General features: G+C 49.9%; 1 protein-coding gene and 1 long non-coding RNA gene across 50 annotated transcripts in view; one reads left to right on the top strand and one right to left on the bottom strand.

Moving 5' to 3' along the window:
* Positions 1-5,477, top strand: part of LOC308179824 (heparan sulfate glucosamine 3-O-sulfotransferase 3A1-like) — a 31,749-nt gene extending 26,272 nt beyond the window's left edge. The window contains exon 2 of the mRNA XM_080560560.1: positions 1,323-5,477. Within this exon, the coding sequence (XP_080416686.1) occupies positions 1,323-1,941 (619 nt within the window). The 3' untranslated portion in view covers positions 1,942-5,477. The remainder of the gene's footprint in view (positions 1-1,322) is intronic.
* The window catches only part of LOC308179825, a 185,499-nt gene that overhangs the window by 2,027 nt on the left and 165,607 nt on the right, over positions 1-17,865 (bottom strand). For 48 of the 49 annotated variants that reach the window (XR_013940557.1, XR_013940558.1, XR_013940582.1 and 45 more), the window contains one exon: positions 1,840-2,224. This is a non-coding gene — a long non-coding RNA (uncharacterized lncRNA). The remainder of the gene's footprint in view (positions 1-1,839; positions 2,225-17,865) is intronic. The other variant, XR_013940586.1, reaches the window with a different exon arrangement.

Here is a 17,865-nt window from a genome sequence, read left to right as displayed (position 1 = left end):
TCCGTAACACGACTTCGAACAGAAAGAATTGCTCTAGGAAGGTTTGGTCCTTGCTGCCTCATTTGTAACAGAACGACTCAGCCTGGGGTTTGGTTGTTATTGGTGCTTTTAGCAATTGCTGCCTTTGCATTGTTGCTTTTTTGATAGATGAGTTTAATTTTGCTGGCATATTGCACAGGTTTGCAAACCAGATGTTGCTGCCCGAGACGGTCCCAGGCGTCGCAGTCACAGAGAGGGGTCAGGGTGGGTGGGACACTGGGACCCGCTCCGGGGGACACGGGGCCACAGCTGCCATCAGAACTGCTGGTGGCACGGCCGTGCCACCTCCCATCCATCTCCAGTCCCCTGGGAGGGACTGGGAGGGGACGTGCTGCGGACAGAAGTACCGGGAGGTGGGATGGGTTTGTGCAACCAAAGGAGCCACTGGCACTTTGCAGATATTGGCTCCCATTTTGGGGTGATAATGGGGTGAGGCACGTGTAACGTGGTGTGTCCATGCAGCAGGCGAGGAGCAGCACGGAGAGGAGATGGAGCATCCAGGAGGAGCCAGTGAGAGGCGGCTCAGGTGGCTCCTACACCTTTCAGGCTTGCCTTGTTGAACACGGGTTATCCTGTGGCCAAATCCTGCAGTCCTTCACCAAATCACACCCAATGCCTGGCTCAGAAGAGCTTTGAATTCTCAAGGGGCCCCTGGCCTGAGCCCACCCTGAGAGCTGCCCAGCTCAGCCTGCCATGTAGGATTTCTTTGGGTGGAAGAAGGAAATTGCTGAGGTCAGGGGGCTGATATTGCACATTTTTACATGACATCAGCTTGCTGCCACCTTGAAAATACCAGAAAATGGAGTCTTACACCCTTCCCCTTGAAAAATTCCTCATGCCCTGCAGGAAGGGAGAGTTGTTACTCAAGAAATTCTCTGTTATTCTGGGGAATTTAAGCCAATGTGCAGGAAACCCCAGTGTGGGCAGACAAGAATTTAAAGGGGTAGGATGTTAGGACTGTGGAGTTTTGCTCTGTTATGCCATTGTCAGGGCAAGAAGAGAGGTGGGATTCGTCTCAAGAAGCCCCTTAGCGGTCTTAAATAGGCAGAATTAGGTCTAATTTCTGGTGTTTGCTTAGATGCTTTGCTGAGTTAGAGCATTATGGGCCTCCTGAATACGTGTGCTAGGAGGGAAGCCAGCTGGGCTGGGGGTGTGAGGCATGGGGACATCCCGGCCATGGCACCTGGGACCCCCCAGAACCTGAGAACCTGTACCTGGGACCCCCCCGAGCCTGCACCCAGGTGCGTTCGGCACTAATGTGTCCCTCTGTCCCCCTCTCTCAGGGACCTCATGCCCAGGACCCTGGAGGGGCAGATCACCATGGAGAAGACCCCCAGCTACTTCGTCACCAAGGAGGCCCCGGCCCGCATCTCCTCCATGTCCAAGGGCACGAAGCTCATCGTGGTGGTGCGGGACCCCGTGACCAGAGCCATCTCGGACTACACCCAGACGCTCTCCAAGAAGCCCGATATCCCCACCTTTGAGAGCCTGACCTTCAAAAACAGGACTACGGGCCTGATCGACACCTCGTGGAGCGCCATCCAGATCGGCATCTACGCCAAGCACCTGGAGAACTGGCTCCTCTACTTCCCCATCGGGCAGATCCTCTTCGTCAGCGGGGAGAGGCTGATCAGCGACCCCGCGGGGGAGCTGGGCCGGGTCCAGGACTTTCTGGGCCTCAAGAGGATCATCACCGACAAACACTTCTACTTCAACAAAACCAAGGGCTTCCCCTGCCTGAAGAAGGCGGAGGGCAGCAGCAAACCCCACTGCCTGGGGAAAACGAAAGGCAGGACCCACCCCGACATCGACCAGGAGGTGGTGCAGAGGCTGCGGGACTTCTACCGGCCTTTCAACATGAAGTTCTACCAGATGACGGGGCAGGACTTCGGCTGGGACTGAGGCTGAAAAAAAAATAATTTAAGAAAAGGAAAATATAATATAATATATATTTTTTTTACATATCAGTAGAAAGGGGGAAAATACAGAAAAAAAAATAATAGTTGTGCTGAAACATGATTCATTCTGATTTTTTTTCTTTTGACACTGCCTTGGTTTCTTTCTTCTCCCAGAGGGGTGCTGATGTGTCCCACCACAGAAAGAGGCTGTGAACTGCAACCTGGTCCTGTTGACATCCCTGAGGCTTGGTTGCTTCCTTCAGTGGGCCCGAGGGTTTGCACTGGCTCTGTAAAAGAACAAAAACAAAAACAAAAACATTCAGGTGTAAAATTTTTCGATGCCTTCACGTCCACCCTCAGAGGTGAGCAGAGTGCATGCAGGAGCTCAGAGCTGTACTGGCACATCAGCCACATTTTGGCTTGCAAACACCGTTTTAGACCAGACCTTGTCACGCTTGACAATGAAAAAAACGGCAATGTAATATTTAATTTGGTTTTCAAAACCTTACCTTAGGATATTTTTTATTGTATGAAACCTTTGAGAATTTTTCATTTATCCAAATTTTGTTTGACTGTTGCCCCTCCACTAAATCAAGCTCTTTGCATCAACCAAACTTATTTTTCATCTTATAGAAGCCAAAACCAATGTTCCTTCGGTTTGTTTTGACAAAAATACTTGGTCACCAAAAGTGTCATAAAACTAATGATTCTTTTGACTTTCCGATGCAAACTGCCAGGTAGTCAAAAGACCTCATTCACGGGAGCTGGCTCCAAACCTGCGCTCCCCATCCCCAGGAACGTGCACCCCTCACACCGGGCTGACCACAGAGCGCTTCTCCCAGTGGGGCCCATCTGAAGGGAGCTGGGTGATGGGCAGGGAAGGGTCCACACCGAGATGAACGTGGTACATCTCTCTGGGAGGTGACGGGAGACCCGCCATCCCACCACTCGTACACAGGAAACAAGTTTACCGTGTCTGGTGGATGATATTTAAGCCATAATGAAGAATGCGCTGGGTTGGGTCAGCCTGAAAAGACAAATGGTGGGGAAAGGGTTGTTTGGGAAAAAAAAAATGAACAAAAATCACATCCAGAAAGGGGGGAGAATGAGGAGAAGTAGATGGAAGGTTAATTGTCCTTTCCTAAAGGAGAACCGAGGGGGAAGCAGGAACAAGAGCACTGGCTGTGCAGGGCTTTAAAAACTGTCAGGCAAAACGAATCTTCTGTTTGGCATAACCAGGAGCTTTAAATTCCTTTCTTTGATCATTATCACCTTTTTTTGGCCAGCAGAAATGGCTCAGAGACAAAAATCTATCAGTGAAGCAGGATCTTGTATTACCGCGGGCTCCTTATCTGCTGGCTCTTTATCTTCAGCATTTGCTGGACTAGAGGAGCACCTAATTATTGCTTGGTGCTGTGTAGCACAATTATGTTCCCTCGTTTGAGTTTAACTTTAAAAAGCCACTGATGGGGTAGAGCAGACTAAGTGGGGATCAGCTGGTAAATCTGGTGAGGAAGAAGCCTGGGGTCCCTGCCCACTGGCTGTTGGCACACCAGGCAACATTTTAATGCGATGACAGCACAGATTTCAGGGAGTCCAAGGAGTATTGTAGGATAACCAGGGCTAAGACACAGACCTTGTATCAGAAAATGCCATTCAACCCAAAAGAGTCATTTCCACCTTGGCCATCCACCTTGATGGGTTAGGAAAACAACTGAGGACCAGGACAACCTCGTGGCACCCACTGCCACCACATGTGATGAGCCACAGCCCCTCCTGGCTGTCTGGAGCCTTCCCTTCCCTCCCATCCCTCTGCTCCTGAGGACGCGGAGTCCTGGGACAACCACTGTACTGTCCCTGAGACACAAACCCACCTGGTTTTGCACAAAACCTTCCCACCATCCCTTCCCACCGTTCACCACCCCTTCCCACCATCGTCGGCCAAGGCACAACGCCAGAGGCTTTCCAAGCTGAAGAGAAGTGTCAAGCAGGTAGCTCCTGTGGTGTTTCAAGGAGACTTGGGGTGGGCTAAACTGCACAGGCTTTTGACAAGTATAAATATCACTTGAGTATGATTTAAAAAAATCAATATAATTATATTGCCACTGTCTCTCCTATGGTCACATTTAGACTAGTATAAAGCTGCTTTATAGCGCTACAGATTGTTCTTCCCATATTGAACAGGCTCTAGCGATACGAAGCACCTTCCTACAAATGAGATCCTGCAACTGCCACCAAATCACTGCCATTAAACCCAGGTAGTTTCGGTGTGTACACAGGCCCAACTATCACACGTGCCTTTAAAACACTGCCCAGCACACTGAACTCAACTCCATGCGCACACTTTCCCAAAAACACTCAGGTGCTTTACTTCCATTAATTTCTGAGGCTTTGACTCCCTCGATGCACACCTAGTAAAACTATTTGGGGATCAGAGGCTGTAACTGATTTTTTTGATCTGGGCCATAAGTATTTTTGAAAATCCCTCCACGTACGAACAATGGCTTTTAAAAAGAGGTCATGCAATCAAATCCCTTTGAACTCTAATAACATTTAAGCCTCTAAACTCTTTAGGCTTATTTTAAAATCCAGCCATGAAGTTTAGATTATTTTAACCTAAGAAGAATTGGAAGTAAACTGTCAAAACCTGCAACCCTCCTAGGCCCACAGAATCGAGCATCTTATTAGGAGAAAGCAAAAGCAGCTATAAATAAAAATGAAAGTGACCTATAGTGTGCTTTAAAAAACAAAAAGGCAGAAAAATCAATACATTAGTGATAAGAAACTAATCAGGTATACTGAAGTCCTTCTGGTTTCAATAATCTAGCGTGCCATTAGGCACTGATAAAGCTTACGCTTATTATACACCACGTAACGTTTGGATTTTTAGAACACTTGTTTTAAGAGAAAAAAAAAAACATAAAACACCCTGAATGTTTCAGACAACTTGGGTTTTCCTTTGCCGGTGCAGTTTGGCAGGATGCATCCCAGCCCCTGCTGTGGCTCCTGGTGCTGGGATTTTGGGAAGGGCGAGGACGGGCTGTGGCCACGTCACAGCGAGCTGCGTTCATGCCGCGAACGTCATCGACTCCCACCAGAAAGCTGCCACCTGAGAATTTATACAGCTAAAAGGAATATAAAGGCCAATGTGCCATGGAGATCAGCGAAGGAGGCTCCTCCAAGTGGTATTTGGGGTGGGCTTTGGGGTGCGAAGCCCAATGGCCAGCGCATTTGGGGATGCCAACCTGCACTTAGTGGTCTTGACGCTCTTCCTTCTTAGCCTCCTCGGTTCTCTCACACACACACTCGCAGATACAATGTTAGGTCTCCAGATCTGGGGAAAAAAAATGCCCACTTCCTTAACCATTAAAAGAATTCTTGTTCATATATAACGGTTTCTGGGTTTTCTCTCCTCCCTTCCCTCTGCTCTGTGATACTGTCATCTTTCTCCCTTTGGTGCTATTTCAGTATGAAACAGACTGATTTTAATTTAATTTAAGAATGAAAAAGCACACATTTAATAAAGTTTACGGGTACTGAGAGGCTGTGCTCTCTTTTTGCTGGCAGCAGCAACCTGGAAAGAGCGGGGAGGTTTGTGAAAAGAGGGGAAAACATAGAATTAGCCACTCACATCAGGTTCAGCTTGCAAAACCGATCGAGCTGGGGGGGCTCTGCCTGGCTTGAACTCCCCAGCTCGGCTCCCGGCCTTGTTGGCATCGTTTCCCCGGCCTTATCTTCCACTTCAGGCCTCTCCAGGTCTTACTACTGCCTTGAGACAGCCAAACACCTTGAAAATTCAGCTCTCCCCGCTATTCCCCCTTAGCCCTGCCATGTCCATGGCACTTTGGCACCGGCTTTGCCGAATTCCTGCTCCCCCCGCCCGCGCCGAGGAGTGGCCCCGGCTCACGCCGCGCGAACCCCGAGGTGGAAGCAACGCACCAAGAAATACACACGGCACGGCAGCCCCCGTAGATCAGGTTTTCTGTGTGGTCAAGTAAAGCGATATTCTATTTACTTTTTTAGACGTATAAACAGATTAAGTCCCAGGGAAAATACGCTCCCAAACTTCATAATATTTTATTAAACCGACGAAGTTTAATATAATCTTTTGGCTTCCAGAGAAAAATGTTCCATTTCTTTTCTGAGCACTTTTGATTTTATTTTCTTTTAATTACTGTTATCCGGAGTTAACAATGTGGGTTTTGCACTCCACCCAGCCAGGACTATCCAGATTAGAAGTGGGGAATTTTGCTGAAATACAGAAATATCTATGTGGTGGTAAGGAGTCAATGACGCCTGGGTGGAAAACTCTGGGAAAGCCAATGTGTAGAACGAATTCCCCTTAGCCAGGCAATAACAAGGCTGCATTCCTCCATCCACAGCATTTACCTAAGACATTGGCCAGCAACGTTCTTGAAAAAAAAAAATCAGACCTCCTTCATCTTAGTGCCTGTCCTCACCGCTGCACGGCGGCTGGAGCACGGCTCCTGCTTGCTCCATCGTGCAGGCAGCACGGCTCGCTGCTCCGTGGGGAAAACTCTCCTTAAGTCAGCTCTGACGCTGTGCTACAGCTCAGCATCACTTGCTGCGACCACCCTCGGGTGCACCACCCAGCCGGGTGCTCAGCCCGGGACCTTCGAGGAGCCCGACAAGCGAGCAGCACCCTACGGACGGGACGAAGGTGCTGGAAGCCAAGCAGAGCTTTCAGAAAAGACTCAGCACCTGCCTTTCAGCATCATTAAATGCTAATAATAATGGTAATAATCATCTGATGGTTCTTAGGACAACTGGGTGATTTCTGGAGGGCGAAGTCCTTGCTCAGAGCATTACCTGAGGTCCTTCGCACAGCAGAGGAACTTTAAAAGCAGCTTATCAGCCACGAGTACGTGTTCCCGTGCCAAACTTCCTTGCTATTTCCTCTCTACAGCAGTCGCAGGCCCTAATTTGTGGGCCTCGTTAGAAGAACGAAGCAACTTATCCAAGAAATACATTTGATGTCACTGAAGAGCTGCCCCATGGCCACGTACGGGCCCCTCCAAGCCTCCTGTCCCTGCCCAGAAGCCCAGGCTGGTGTTACGGCTGCTGATATTTTGTCTGGAAGCTTAAAACCTGCAACCAGAGCACTCCCGTTGGTGGAAGGTCCTTCTTCACCCACACCCAGCACCTGGCCTCCGTGGTTTCCTCCATCAGCACCGGGTAACGGCCGTGTTTTAGGCAGGATTAGCCCTGCTCGGTCACAGTTTCTTCAGCTCATTCCTTTTGTTCTTTCCTCAACAGCTGTGATTTAGGGCATGCGAGCAACATCTGAAGGAAATGACTGAAAGGTATTGGCTGGGGAGCACTTACCTCCCCGCGTACGGGGCTTATGGAGCAGAATCAATACATTTGCTATACTGCTCGCTGCCAGAGACCCCCTACGGCGGGGCACAGAAGGGAAGGCAGCCGAGTAAAACAATTCTCCCGAGAAGGACAGGTTTAGGAGCACAGAGGAGCGGGGCTGGATGCACCATATTGACTGGGCAGACGCAGTCACTGAGCTAATTCCTGGCCTCTCTGCACGTCCCAGGGGTCCCGGGGCGGCCAGCTTCGAGGTGTGCACCGGTGTTTGTGCTTTTACCACGCTGCATTTCACCTCCCAAGCAAAAGGAGGCTTGTTCAGCACGCAGAGGGGAGATCAGGGAGGCAGCCACAGGTTTATAATGCTCTCAGTGCCTACAACAAACGCCGCGGGGCACTTATCGCTGATGGCACCCCCGGGACGGGCAGTGTCCGTCTGGCTGTGGTCTGGGGACACTTCGCAGCACTCCTCCGCCTCCCAGGCAGGCTGTAGCTGAGCTAATGGCACGCAGCCCCCGGGGTCATTTCCTCCAGACGTGGCCTCCTGCACAGGGCTGGCTGGCGAAGGGCACGGCTCCGTGAACTGCTCCTGTCTGCCTGCTCCAGTCCAAGCGCCATCAGCACAGTGACCCCCCCCCAGGCTGGAGCAACCTTTGAGCGCGTCAGGCTCCACTCCCAGACAGAGCAGCTGCCACCTGCAGGAGGGGGTGACGGCTATTGGAGCCGTCTGCTTGCACAGCACAGACCAGCCGATGAATCTCGGGGTGCTCTGCCCGCAGCAGCCCTGCCTCTGCTCCCCGGGGGCCACAGCAGCATGCGGGGCTGGGGGCTGCGAGTGCCAGCCCCCCACAATGGGAACAGCCTCCACCCGCGATGGGGACCACATCACCAGTTCAGCAGCATCCCGCTATTTTCTGGAATTCCAGATATTTTCTACACATTTTTGTTTGTTTGTTTGTTTTTTAAAGAACTACTTTGACCAAAAGAGCATTTCAGCTAAGCTCAGCGAGGTAGCCCCAAGTGAAGCCACAGCCAAGGAGCCCCAGACATGCCTCTCACCGCCTGCCATGGGTATTACGGAGAGAGAACCAAGAGCATCACCAAGATATGATTAAAAAAAACAAAAACAAAAACAAAACAAAAAAACCATACTTTGGTTCCATTTAATTCAAAACCAGTGTTGGTCTGAGGCCCAAGTGCTCCACTTTACACACTGAGAAGATTCAAGCTTAAATAAAGAAATTACTCATGTGGCTACCCATGCGAGCTGCTGGCAGGGCTGGCTCGCTCAGGACATGGCCACGTCAGCCCGGGTAAATGGGATCTCTCTGATGTAGCTCTCCACGAGCAAGAGGTGCCACACGAGCTCAACCTGGCCCTGGCTGGCACGAGCCACATCTTCCTGAGCAGATCCTGGTGTTAGGGGGGTCTGGAGGATGCTGCTGGAATAGCGAGACCGAGCATCTGCATCACCGCATCTGTCAGCAGGACCAAAACCACACGTCCGGGCTTTCACTGCCTCGGAGGAGGTTACAGCAGGGAGGACAGCAGGAGCCAGCCCTGCCAACACGGTGGGATGCTGCAGGGACTCTGACACAGCTCGGGGCTCGTCCTGCTCTGACATCCCGTTTCGTACCAGCTTTCCGAAAGGGAAAACTGTCATGTGCTTCCACTTTTCGAGGAGCTGAGCTGTCCTTTAGATACCAGCTGCCAGCATAAATATACATCAGAAACAGGTTTTGAGTTCCTGAAAAATGTCTGAAAATTGTAAACAGTTTTCAAGGCATATGGGGATAAACAGTCAGAATCTCAATATTGTTTATAGCTTAAAAAAAACAACAGTCGCTTGAGTTCAGTCAAGCCAAGCATTTTGGATAGATAATTTTTAAACATTTGGTTTCAATTCTCCCAAACCTTCAGCAAAGAAGCAGCCCCATTCATGCAATACTTAACGTACAATTCAAAGTATTATGGACTAGAAAGATGGATGTTTCTATTTCAAAAAATAAATGGTCTCGCATATTGGACAATCTTGGAACATCCTTTCAGAAAATAAAAGAACAACAAAAAAAAAACACTCGGCTGGGAAATTTATCCAGGCTGATCTCCTCCTGCTTAAAGTTTAAGTTATGTTGAATTACTTGTTTGTTTTTGTTAACAAAACTAAGAATACTCTGTCAGAAAATCCTGAGCAGTACCATTTGTCAGCCTGAGCGCAGAAGCTTTCTTCCTTGGCCTCCTCTGATCCCCAGAGTGCATTAAACCATTCGTCCCTGACACCGGCCCTGCTCTCAGTGCAGATGCTTTGCAACTGGACGGAGTGGGGAACAGAGCTCTTTAATTTCCTCTTTGCATTAGAGTTCATTAGGAAAAATCCACAGTCACCCTCACTGAACAAATGCCTGCATTCGCGTTTCTTCTGTGAATGTTCAAAGCATATTTTCCTGTAGTTTTCTTGTCCCTTTTTTGTCTTTTTTTCCTAGGGGATGGAGACCCCACCTGCACCATTGGTGCTGGACTCCCTCTCTGTTTACAATTAATTCCTGATATAATTTCTTTTTACTTCTCTCACTCTCTCCACTGGACAGCTCACAGGGCCGTAATTTGCTAGTCCTGCTGTCAGGGAATTCTCTGTTTATGCAATTTGTTTATGCTGTTATGGTGCTGGTGGTTACTCAGACAAGGCACGTGGCAATACGCCCGTTCCCAGGCTGGAGAACAAATGTCTTGAGGAGCAAAAGGGACAAAACAGTTCCTAGCATACTTTACTGAGCGCACTTTGGATGACTGGCTGTCCCTTCTAAAATCCATCAGGTCTGGGGCACGCGCTCATTTCTTTAACCAGCATTTATTGCTAGCAGTTTGCAATCACCACATCCTACTTTTTGATTATATTCATGAAAACAGTCGCAGATCTGGGCTTTTAAACACTATTTAGTCATCTCTGTAACCAGCCCTGAGAACAGCCACCAAAGGTCAGGATAAATCTTGCAAAGTAAGGCCGGGAAGAGGAAGAGCACCGGTAAGAAATAAATGCCAAGCCACGCAGCAGCCAGGTACAAGCTTTAAACTGCCTGCCTCAAATCCACGCGTGACACCCCCGGCTGTGTTCACCCGGTGGCAGCCGCCTGCTGCTACCAGCGGTGTCGCGACAGCGGAATGCAGAGACCATGCCCAGACTGAAGCCAAGCCCTGTATGAGCCCCTCTGTGGCACAAAGAGGGGATTCTGCACTTTTCTTCCTGAATACCCCAGAAGAGGACAGAATTGAGCACCCTGTGGGCACCCAGTGGGCACGTTGCCCCCGGCCAGCCGCTGTGCTCCACGCCTGCAGAGACACGGGCACGCGCCTGCCCGTGCGTTGGTGCAAGAATCTGGAGCATCTGGAGCTTTGGACATCTGAGAGCTACTGCTCTGAAATACAGGGGAGGCAAGAGGATGAAAAGGACTCCCAGCTGTTGCACTTGACTTGGTATCAGGCTCGCTGCTACCTGTGTGGCCCTGGCAGAGCGCGGGGGCTTCTCGGAGGCAGGCTCCCGTGCTCCTGCTGGATCCGTCCGGAGATACGGAGCTGGCTGCTGGTCGGGGAGGAGAAGCCAAGCTGCAGCGTTCCCCTCCCAGCCCGTGGGCTGTGCTCCAGTATCTCTGCTGAGAGAGGGAAAGGGCTTTTTATTAGCTGAATGAAATAAAGACTGAAGGAATGGAAGGGAAGGTTCAAGGAGCTGCAGGTGGGGAGACACCAAAAAACTGGAGCGCGGCAGCTGTTCCTACAAGGCTTGCTCTTGTCGCTGTGCTGTCAGTCCTTCACAGCCCGGCTCTCTGCTCCATCCCCAGCTCGGCCTTGGAGCAGCACAGATCCCCCAGCCCAGCCCTGCCACCCCCCCAGGACCCCCAGGCACCGCAAGCAGCAGCCATCACACCCCGCATGTCGCCGCTCGGAGCTGCCCGCGCCCCCTGCTCGGTTAAAAAACCGGCCAGCTCCGTCAGATGTGGGTTTGGGGGGATTTCCACGACTGAGTTCAAATGACTGAGCTTCAGAGCATAAGAATTGCTCTGTACCTCTTTAATCCCTGCTTCAATTTATCAGCATAAAAACTATCGGTTTGCTTTGGTCGCTTCCAGTTGGAAACTCCTTTCCCAAGCTCTCCTTTCTTCCCAGCACCCCCGCACCCATCTCCAACCAGAAACGACATTGAACCCCACCCCACCCCCCCCGGCCATCCATGCGCAGAAGACGTAGCTCCATCCCCAGGCTTACATTTAGGCACTTTGCACCACGGGCAATTGGAAACAGAGACACAGAGACACTCAATCATCCTCCTTTTCTTTTTATACTGCATCCCACAAGCACTGAAACACAGCCAAGTTTGGGAGGTATTGGTAGTTCGGTGGACAGCTGATCTTTGTAAAGTGATATGCAAGCGAGCTCAGAAGGATATCATATTCCAAGGCAACTGAAGCATATTTCTGTTTTTACATCAAATTTTCTGCTACCTTTTGGCAGCAGGCTCGCTGTACATACGGTCTTGTTTGAAGATCGGTGCGCTCAGCACCCTGGTGCTTGGGTTTGGTGCTGCAGAATTCCTTCAAGTCTGCAAGGGTTTGCACGCCTCTGCTGACACACGCAGAGAGCAGGGCCAATATTTACCACCCTGATGTTTATCTCTACCTGCTTCGAATCTCAAATGCCTTCTCCAAGCCCAGCAGCTCCTGGATGTCTCCGGGTTTCTCGGCTTTGCCTGCTCTAAGACTTTGCACCACTAGCCAGGGACTGGACTGAAATCAAGTTTCTCCACCTCTAGTGATTACATGCCAGAAGTGGGAATCTGATGGAGTTAAGCAGTTTGCTTTTTGAACCATCCCCCAGATGTTCTGTAGGCTTTCCAAACCATTTGTAGTTGTCTCAGGGCTTTTGCTACCTTGAGTGCAAACAAGGATGGCTGGAAGGACTCACCCCAACTTCAGTTGGTGCCCCATGGGACATCTGTGGCTGGGCTAAGCTCCTTCTGGAGGCAGTGCCCCCCAAAGGGAATGCACCTGACACATCTGAAGTCTCTCAGTTCCCCAGATAGCCAGTTCTATGTGCCCAGACACAACATTTTTTTTTTTACAGGCATCCAAAGGCATCATCTTTCCTCCCTCTACTTTGTGTGGGAGTCAAGTCACCGACTGGGCTTGCTGCACAAGGCATCCAAAATTTAGGCTGGCTCCCGTCTGTGATGTCCTAGGCAGCCCCACACCTTGAGACGCAGGCTGAAAAACTGGAGGAACATTCAGAGAAGACCCATGAGAATGGCTGAAGTCCTGGAAAACCCTGGAAATCCTGCCATGGGTGGAGGAGCCAAGCAAAACCTATCTGGCTTAGCAGCAACCTTTCCTCAGTCTGTAAGCAAGGAGAGCCAAGACCTACAGGATCTGAGCTTGGGTCAGAGCCTTCAGTCACTCACGTAGGTGCTTAGCTTGGACGTCTAAGGCTGGATTTAATCTTCCTCTGATGAAGGTCGGCCAGCTGTACTATGGAGTAGGAATTAATTCTTCAATTTCTGCCCCACAGATCTAAGATTGAATGGTTGTAAATAAGTTTACCCTGCAAAAACCACCACAGGGGTGCTGAGAAAGTAATTCCTGCCCATGGGCCCTCAGACTGCAAGACGGGCAATTAAATAGAAGGGGTAAATAGAGCTTTTTGAAAAGAGAAATCTCAGAAAAATCAGCCCTCTCCTTTAAAACTGTGGCATCGTTTTACAAAGCAGGGATTTCTGCATGGGATAATTAAAGACAGACATTTCAGTAAGGAACAACTCGGTGGGTAATGAGATAATGGGGGGGAGGAAGGGGGTCCCCACGCAACCATCACGGGTACGCCAGCCCAAATACTGCCCCACTGTTTTCATACCCAGCTGCAACCATCTCCTCCCCACCTTCCCTTCATCTTTTTCAGGCCAAGGATCTACAGCAACCAGATTACAGCCGTGACCCCCCAGTGCTACTACCGTGGAAACCTTCACATGCAGAGGGTGCTCAGCTGCTCCCTAGGAGCAGGATACGAGCGGCTGGGCTTTTCAGAGGTCTGGTGGGAGCAGGGAAGGCAGGACCACAAGCTGCTATTGACTCCGAAAAGGAAGGACCAGGGGACGTGTGTCTCCCTGGAAGGATTTCCGTTTCCACAGCAGGCTTTCAAGAATATTGACCAGCACAGCCCAAGAAGCAAAATGTCTGTTTGTGGATAATAATCTCAGACAGATGCCTCTTGCACGCAAACAGCCAGTGCCGCCGAGACAGGAGGCTCTAAATAAATAATCAACAAGTCCTAGAGCTGAATGCACAGTTGCTATTTGCATCATAAATAAATGAGGAGGCTTTTATTTACTCATTCTGGTGGCAGAGCACATCACAGGAGCTCCTCAGAGCTCATACGCCGGCGCTTGTCGTTGCTTCAGCTCAGCCACTCGGCTCCCACCAGCTGCTGGCTCCTGCTCTGCTCCTTGGGCTACGCACGGCTCACCGGCAGGAAGGGAGAACAAACGAGAGGTCTCCATCATCACAGAGCACTCAGATCCCTGCTTAGCGTGGTGCTGGCGAGGTGGGGAGGAGATGGAGCCGGTGCCTGGGGATGTGCTGAGCCACCACAGCCCTGCTAGCTGGGAAGGTTGGAAGCTCCATCACACCGTGAAGGTCTCCTCATCCAGCGGCATGGGAGCAGTTGCACAAGAAACCTTGGCCCTTTTTGCTGCTGAAGCTGTAGGATGCTGTTTTCCACCAGGATGCCATTGTACAGTTTGAAGAGAAAGCCGTGATCTAGGTGGTATTTTGAGAAGGAGCAGCACAAAGGAAAATCAGATTTTTCTGATCAAGAAAAGCGGTCCTACAGTAGTGGAGAAAGGCCGGTCAGCGGCCCAAAACTCCACACAATGTTTCAAAAAGGAAAGAAAAAGAAAAGAAAAGCTCTACGAAAGAAATATATATATATATATATATAACACTGGGAAAACTCAATTTTGCAAGACACCCCACTGCAGAAGACACCTCCTCAATACTCCCTTTCTCCCCACAAATTCCTCTCGGGAAGGCAGTGAACCAGCAGCTTTTTTTCTGCAAGGCAAATGGCAAATCCCACATCCACTGCCACTGCTCAGGATCAAATCTGCCCCTGGACCAACAGCCACAGTGAGACTGCACAGACCTTGCTAAGGGGCAGGAGCTTGGGTGCTGAGAACCAGCATTTGGGGTGTTCTCCACAAAAGCCATATAGAGCCAGAAAGAATAGAAAAGCTGCTGTTTATTTCTCTTAATACTCATAAAACGGGGAAAACAGCAATGTGCCATTTCCAAGGAGAAAAGCCACCTTTTCACCTTTTCAGCCACAAAATATATCCCTGGAGATGCAGCAGGCTGGGGTCTGGCTCAGTTTTATTTAGGTATGTATCAAGTGTTATTGATCCGTTTGCTTCAAGCAAACCAGCGAGTGGTGAAATTTTTTTTCCCTGCTCTTTATGTCCTGAAAATTGCAGTTTTTCCTCTTTGGGTTCGGGGATGACAAACGGCAGAGCTTGCGGAGGCTCGGAGCTCACACGCACCCCGACCCCATCCATCAGCAGCAGTGGCATACACAGCCTGAAGCTCTCTGTGGCTTATTAATAAAACACAGACGGGTCCAAGGAGGTCCCACGCCGGACACCACGGTGGCTCCTTGCCTTGCTGGCAGCACAACGAGGCAAACGTGGGCAAGAGAAACAACGGTGTTGGTCCGGGACCTGACTTCAAGTCTTGTAGGTATGCGAAATGCAAGGTGCCCTTCCCCATAAGGCACCGTCCTGCAGCCCCTCGTTCATCTTTGGTGGCAGGAGGTGGCCAGTGCAGGGCAAATACAACACGACACCGTGGGGCTTTGCAACACAACGTGGGAAGCCCGAACCAGGGCCTTTAGGAACAATTTCTCTCCAAATGAGATTGTTATCTCATCCCATCACGAGCCCAGCTGCCTATTCACAGTTATTTTATCACTCACCTGATAGCCAAAATGCTCTTCTATATTTGAACAGTTCATCATAGGATTTATATTTCTAATATATCTATGAAAAAGCCCAGCTTTGTGCACTGACCCTACTGCAATGGGCTTCTCTCCTGCCTCCACACTGGGGTATCTCCATCCACAGGGCCCCAGTGAGAAAAGCACATCACAAGCTACAGATTTGGGCAATTTGGTGCCAGGATTTATCCCTCTTTCGTAAACGAATGTAAGCTGCTCCAGCACTCATCAGGCTGGCACCAAGCTACTAATACTGTTCAAAATTAGGGCTGGTAGAAAAATGTGTCATAAAATTTATTTTGCAAAGGAAAAGTAATTTTTAGGGTGTTTTTTTTTTTTTTAAAGAAAGTATTTCCTCTCCCTGCACCACCACTCCATCCTCCCCCACCCCACTGAAATCATGTCTCATCTTGCACAGGAAATTTTGATTTTTCATCGGAAAAAAAAAAAAGCCAAACAACCCTAAGTGAATTATTTTGGCATGAGGCCGATACGTTCCAGCTCCAACACACTGCCACAACACCTCTGGCATGAAGGACCCCAACCAGGGAATGGCAGCAGGAGCACAGCTGCCCTGAGGATGTACGGCAGCACAGCCAAAGCAAACTGGTTGGGTTTTCCAGTAAAATACGCCACTTTCCAGCTCGAAAAAAGGTTGCTTTACCTCTTGGCACATGCACGTTGGCGTATAGCCTCCACCCTACAGCAGCAGGGTAGGTTTCCTATAGGGCCTGGTAGGTTCTTTGCTGCCAGGGATGAGCAGGGGGAGGAAGCCACAAATCACAGTTAAGACAAGATGCTGACTGGGGTCCTGCCTCCAACACCACGACTTTTAAACCCCCCAAAACCTTACCTCGATGTGGCTCCTGCTGACCAAGAGGGTGGTGGGGTCCCACAGGGAAGCAGCATGCAACCAGGGGTTACAACCTGTACCCACGCCCAGGGCATGGCACAAGCAAAAGTTGCTCAGGCAGGAGGAACTCTGGCTTGATGTCCCCCAGGTTCCAAGATTTGGCAGCTTTATCCTATTTTTCCGATTTTTCGTACAGCTGGGCTTTGTGCAGCTTCCCAGCTTGTAACAGAATCGAGAAGAAGCAAACCTTCAGCTGGAGGTGACATCTCCCATGGATGGCAATGGGTGATGTGCTTCCACCTGAAAGATTAAGGTTTGGTGGTCCTATAAACAACCGTAACGAAGCTCTGATAATGGGAAATGTCAGGAAACTTAATAACAACAGAGATTAGCGCCCTGCCTATAACACATTGTTGCTGCACTCAGCCAGCTTTTTATATAGTATGTCGACAGCTACATACAAGCTGTGAATAGTTTCCTATCTCCTCTGGCCTATTTGAGTCTCGAGTAACTTGCCTGACTTCCCTAGAGCTGTTTTGGATTTACACTGGCTCTGCTGAAATCAGAATTGAGCAGACAGAGCCGACTGAGGCGAGCCAGCCCCACCGCGCAGAAACCAGAGGCGCTGTATTGCTTTACACAACCGGAGGATCTAGGAAACGCACTTTGGATCCCTGTCTCTCCTTGGCACACATCGGCAGCCCTGTTCCAGCTCGAGCAGAGCTGTGCTAATTTACTGTGCTGGGGGATCGGGGCTTCTGCCCCGCTTCTGATCCCAGTAAGAACGAGCCTTCCGGTTTAAACAAGAGGATGGAAGGCAAGCACACTGCCGGTGAGGGGGTCTGAGAAGAGGCAGCCCTGCTAATGGACATCCCACGAGCCCCCAGACCCTCACCAACCTGCTCCTGATGCTGGCTGGTGCCAACAGGACGCTTACTGCATCACCGCCTGCATTGCTGCCCCCTCTGCCCACCTTCCCACCGCCCTGCTCCGCTCCGGAGCCGAGCTTTCCCCACCAGACATGTCATTCCCTTAGGGCTCCTCGGGTCATTTCTTAAATCTCTGCTAGCGGACGGGGTTTTGCCAGGAATGTCCCCTTAAATTCCTCCCTTGTCTCCAGATAATCTTCTACAGTGTTTAGGGCTGCTCTTCTACATACGATAGCCCTAAAAAATAAACAAAGAAATGAAAGAAATTCCCTTCCTAAAAAATAAACAATGTGATTAATTATTCTGAAAAAGGCTGTTTATAGTTTGGACTTCATAAAAGAGAATGCCTGATTTAATACACTATCTGAGAATGTGCTGTTTTTCATTTCAGCACAATCAGGACCTAAATCTGTGTCTCCCTCTCCTTCATCTGAGCTGGAAATGGTTTTATATTCCATCTTGCTTTAAATTATACACATCAAGTTTATAATGGGACACGGTCTATTTTGTTGCCAAAACCTGCTCTGTAAGATCATCTATTAAACTGTATTTATTTTTTATGACAAACAAGAAAAATGACAAAACAGCTACCGAGCTTCTGCTAATGAGGACCAAATGCCTCCTCAGGCACTGCTCCTATCGCAGGCGGCCACGCCGGAGCTGAGTTAACGTCCTTCCACCCACAGCGATGGTCGAAGGGACACAATGGGGCTTCGTCAGTCCCGTACCGTCCCCAGGGACCACAGCTCTGTCTGTCTGCACTCGAGTACGAGCTCTAAGG

This window comes from Anser brachyrhynchus (assembly GCF_964034855.1).
Source record: "Anser brachyrhynchus genome assembly, chromosome: 18".
Taxonomy (NCBI): domain Eukaryota; kingdom Metazoa; phylum Chordata; class Aves; order Anseriformes; family Anatidae; genus Anser; species Anser brachyrhynchus.
Note: the sequence above shows the minus strand (reverse complement) of the source record. Positions and strands in the feature narration are given on the sequence as shown.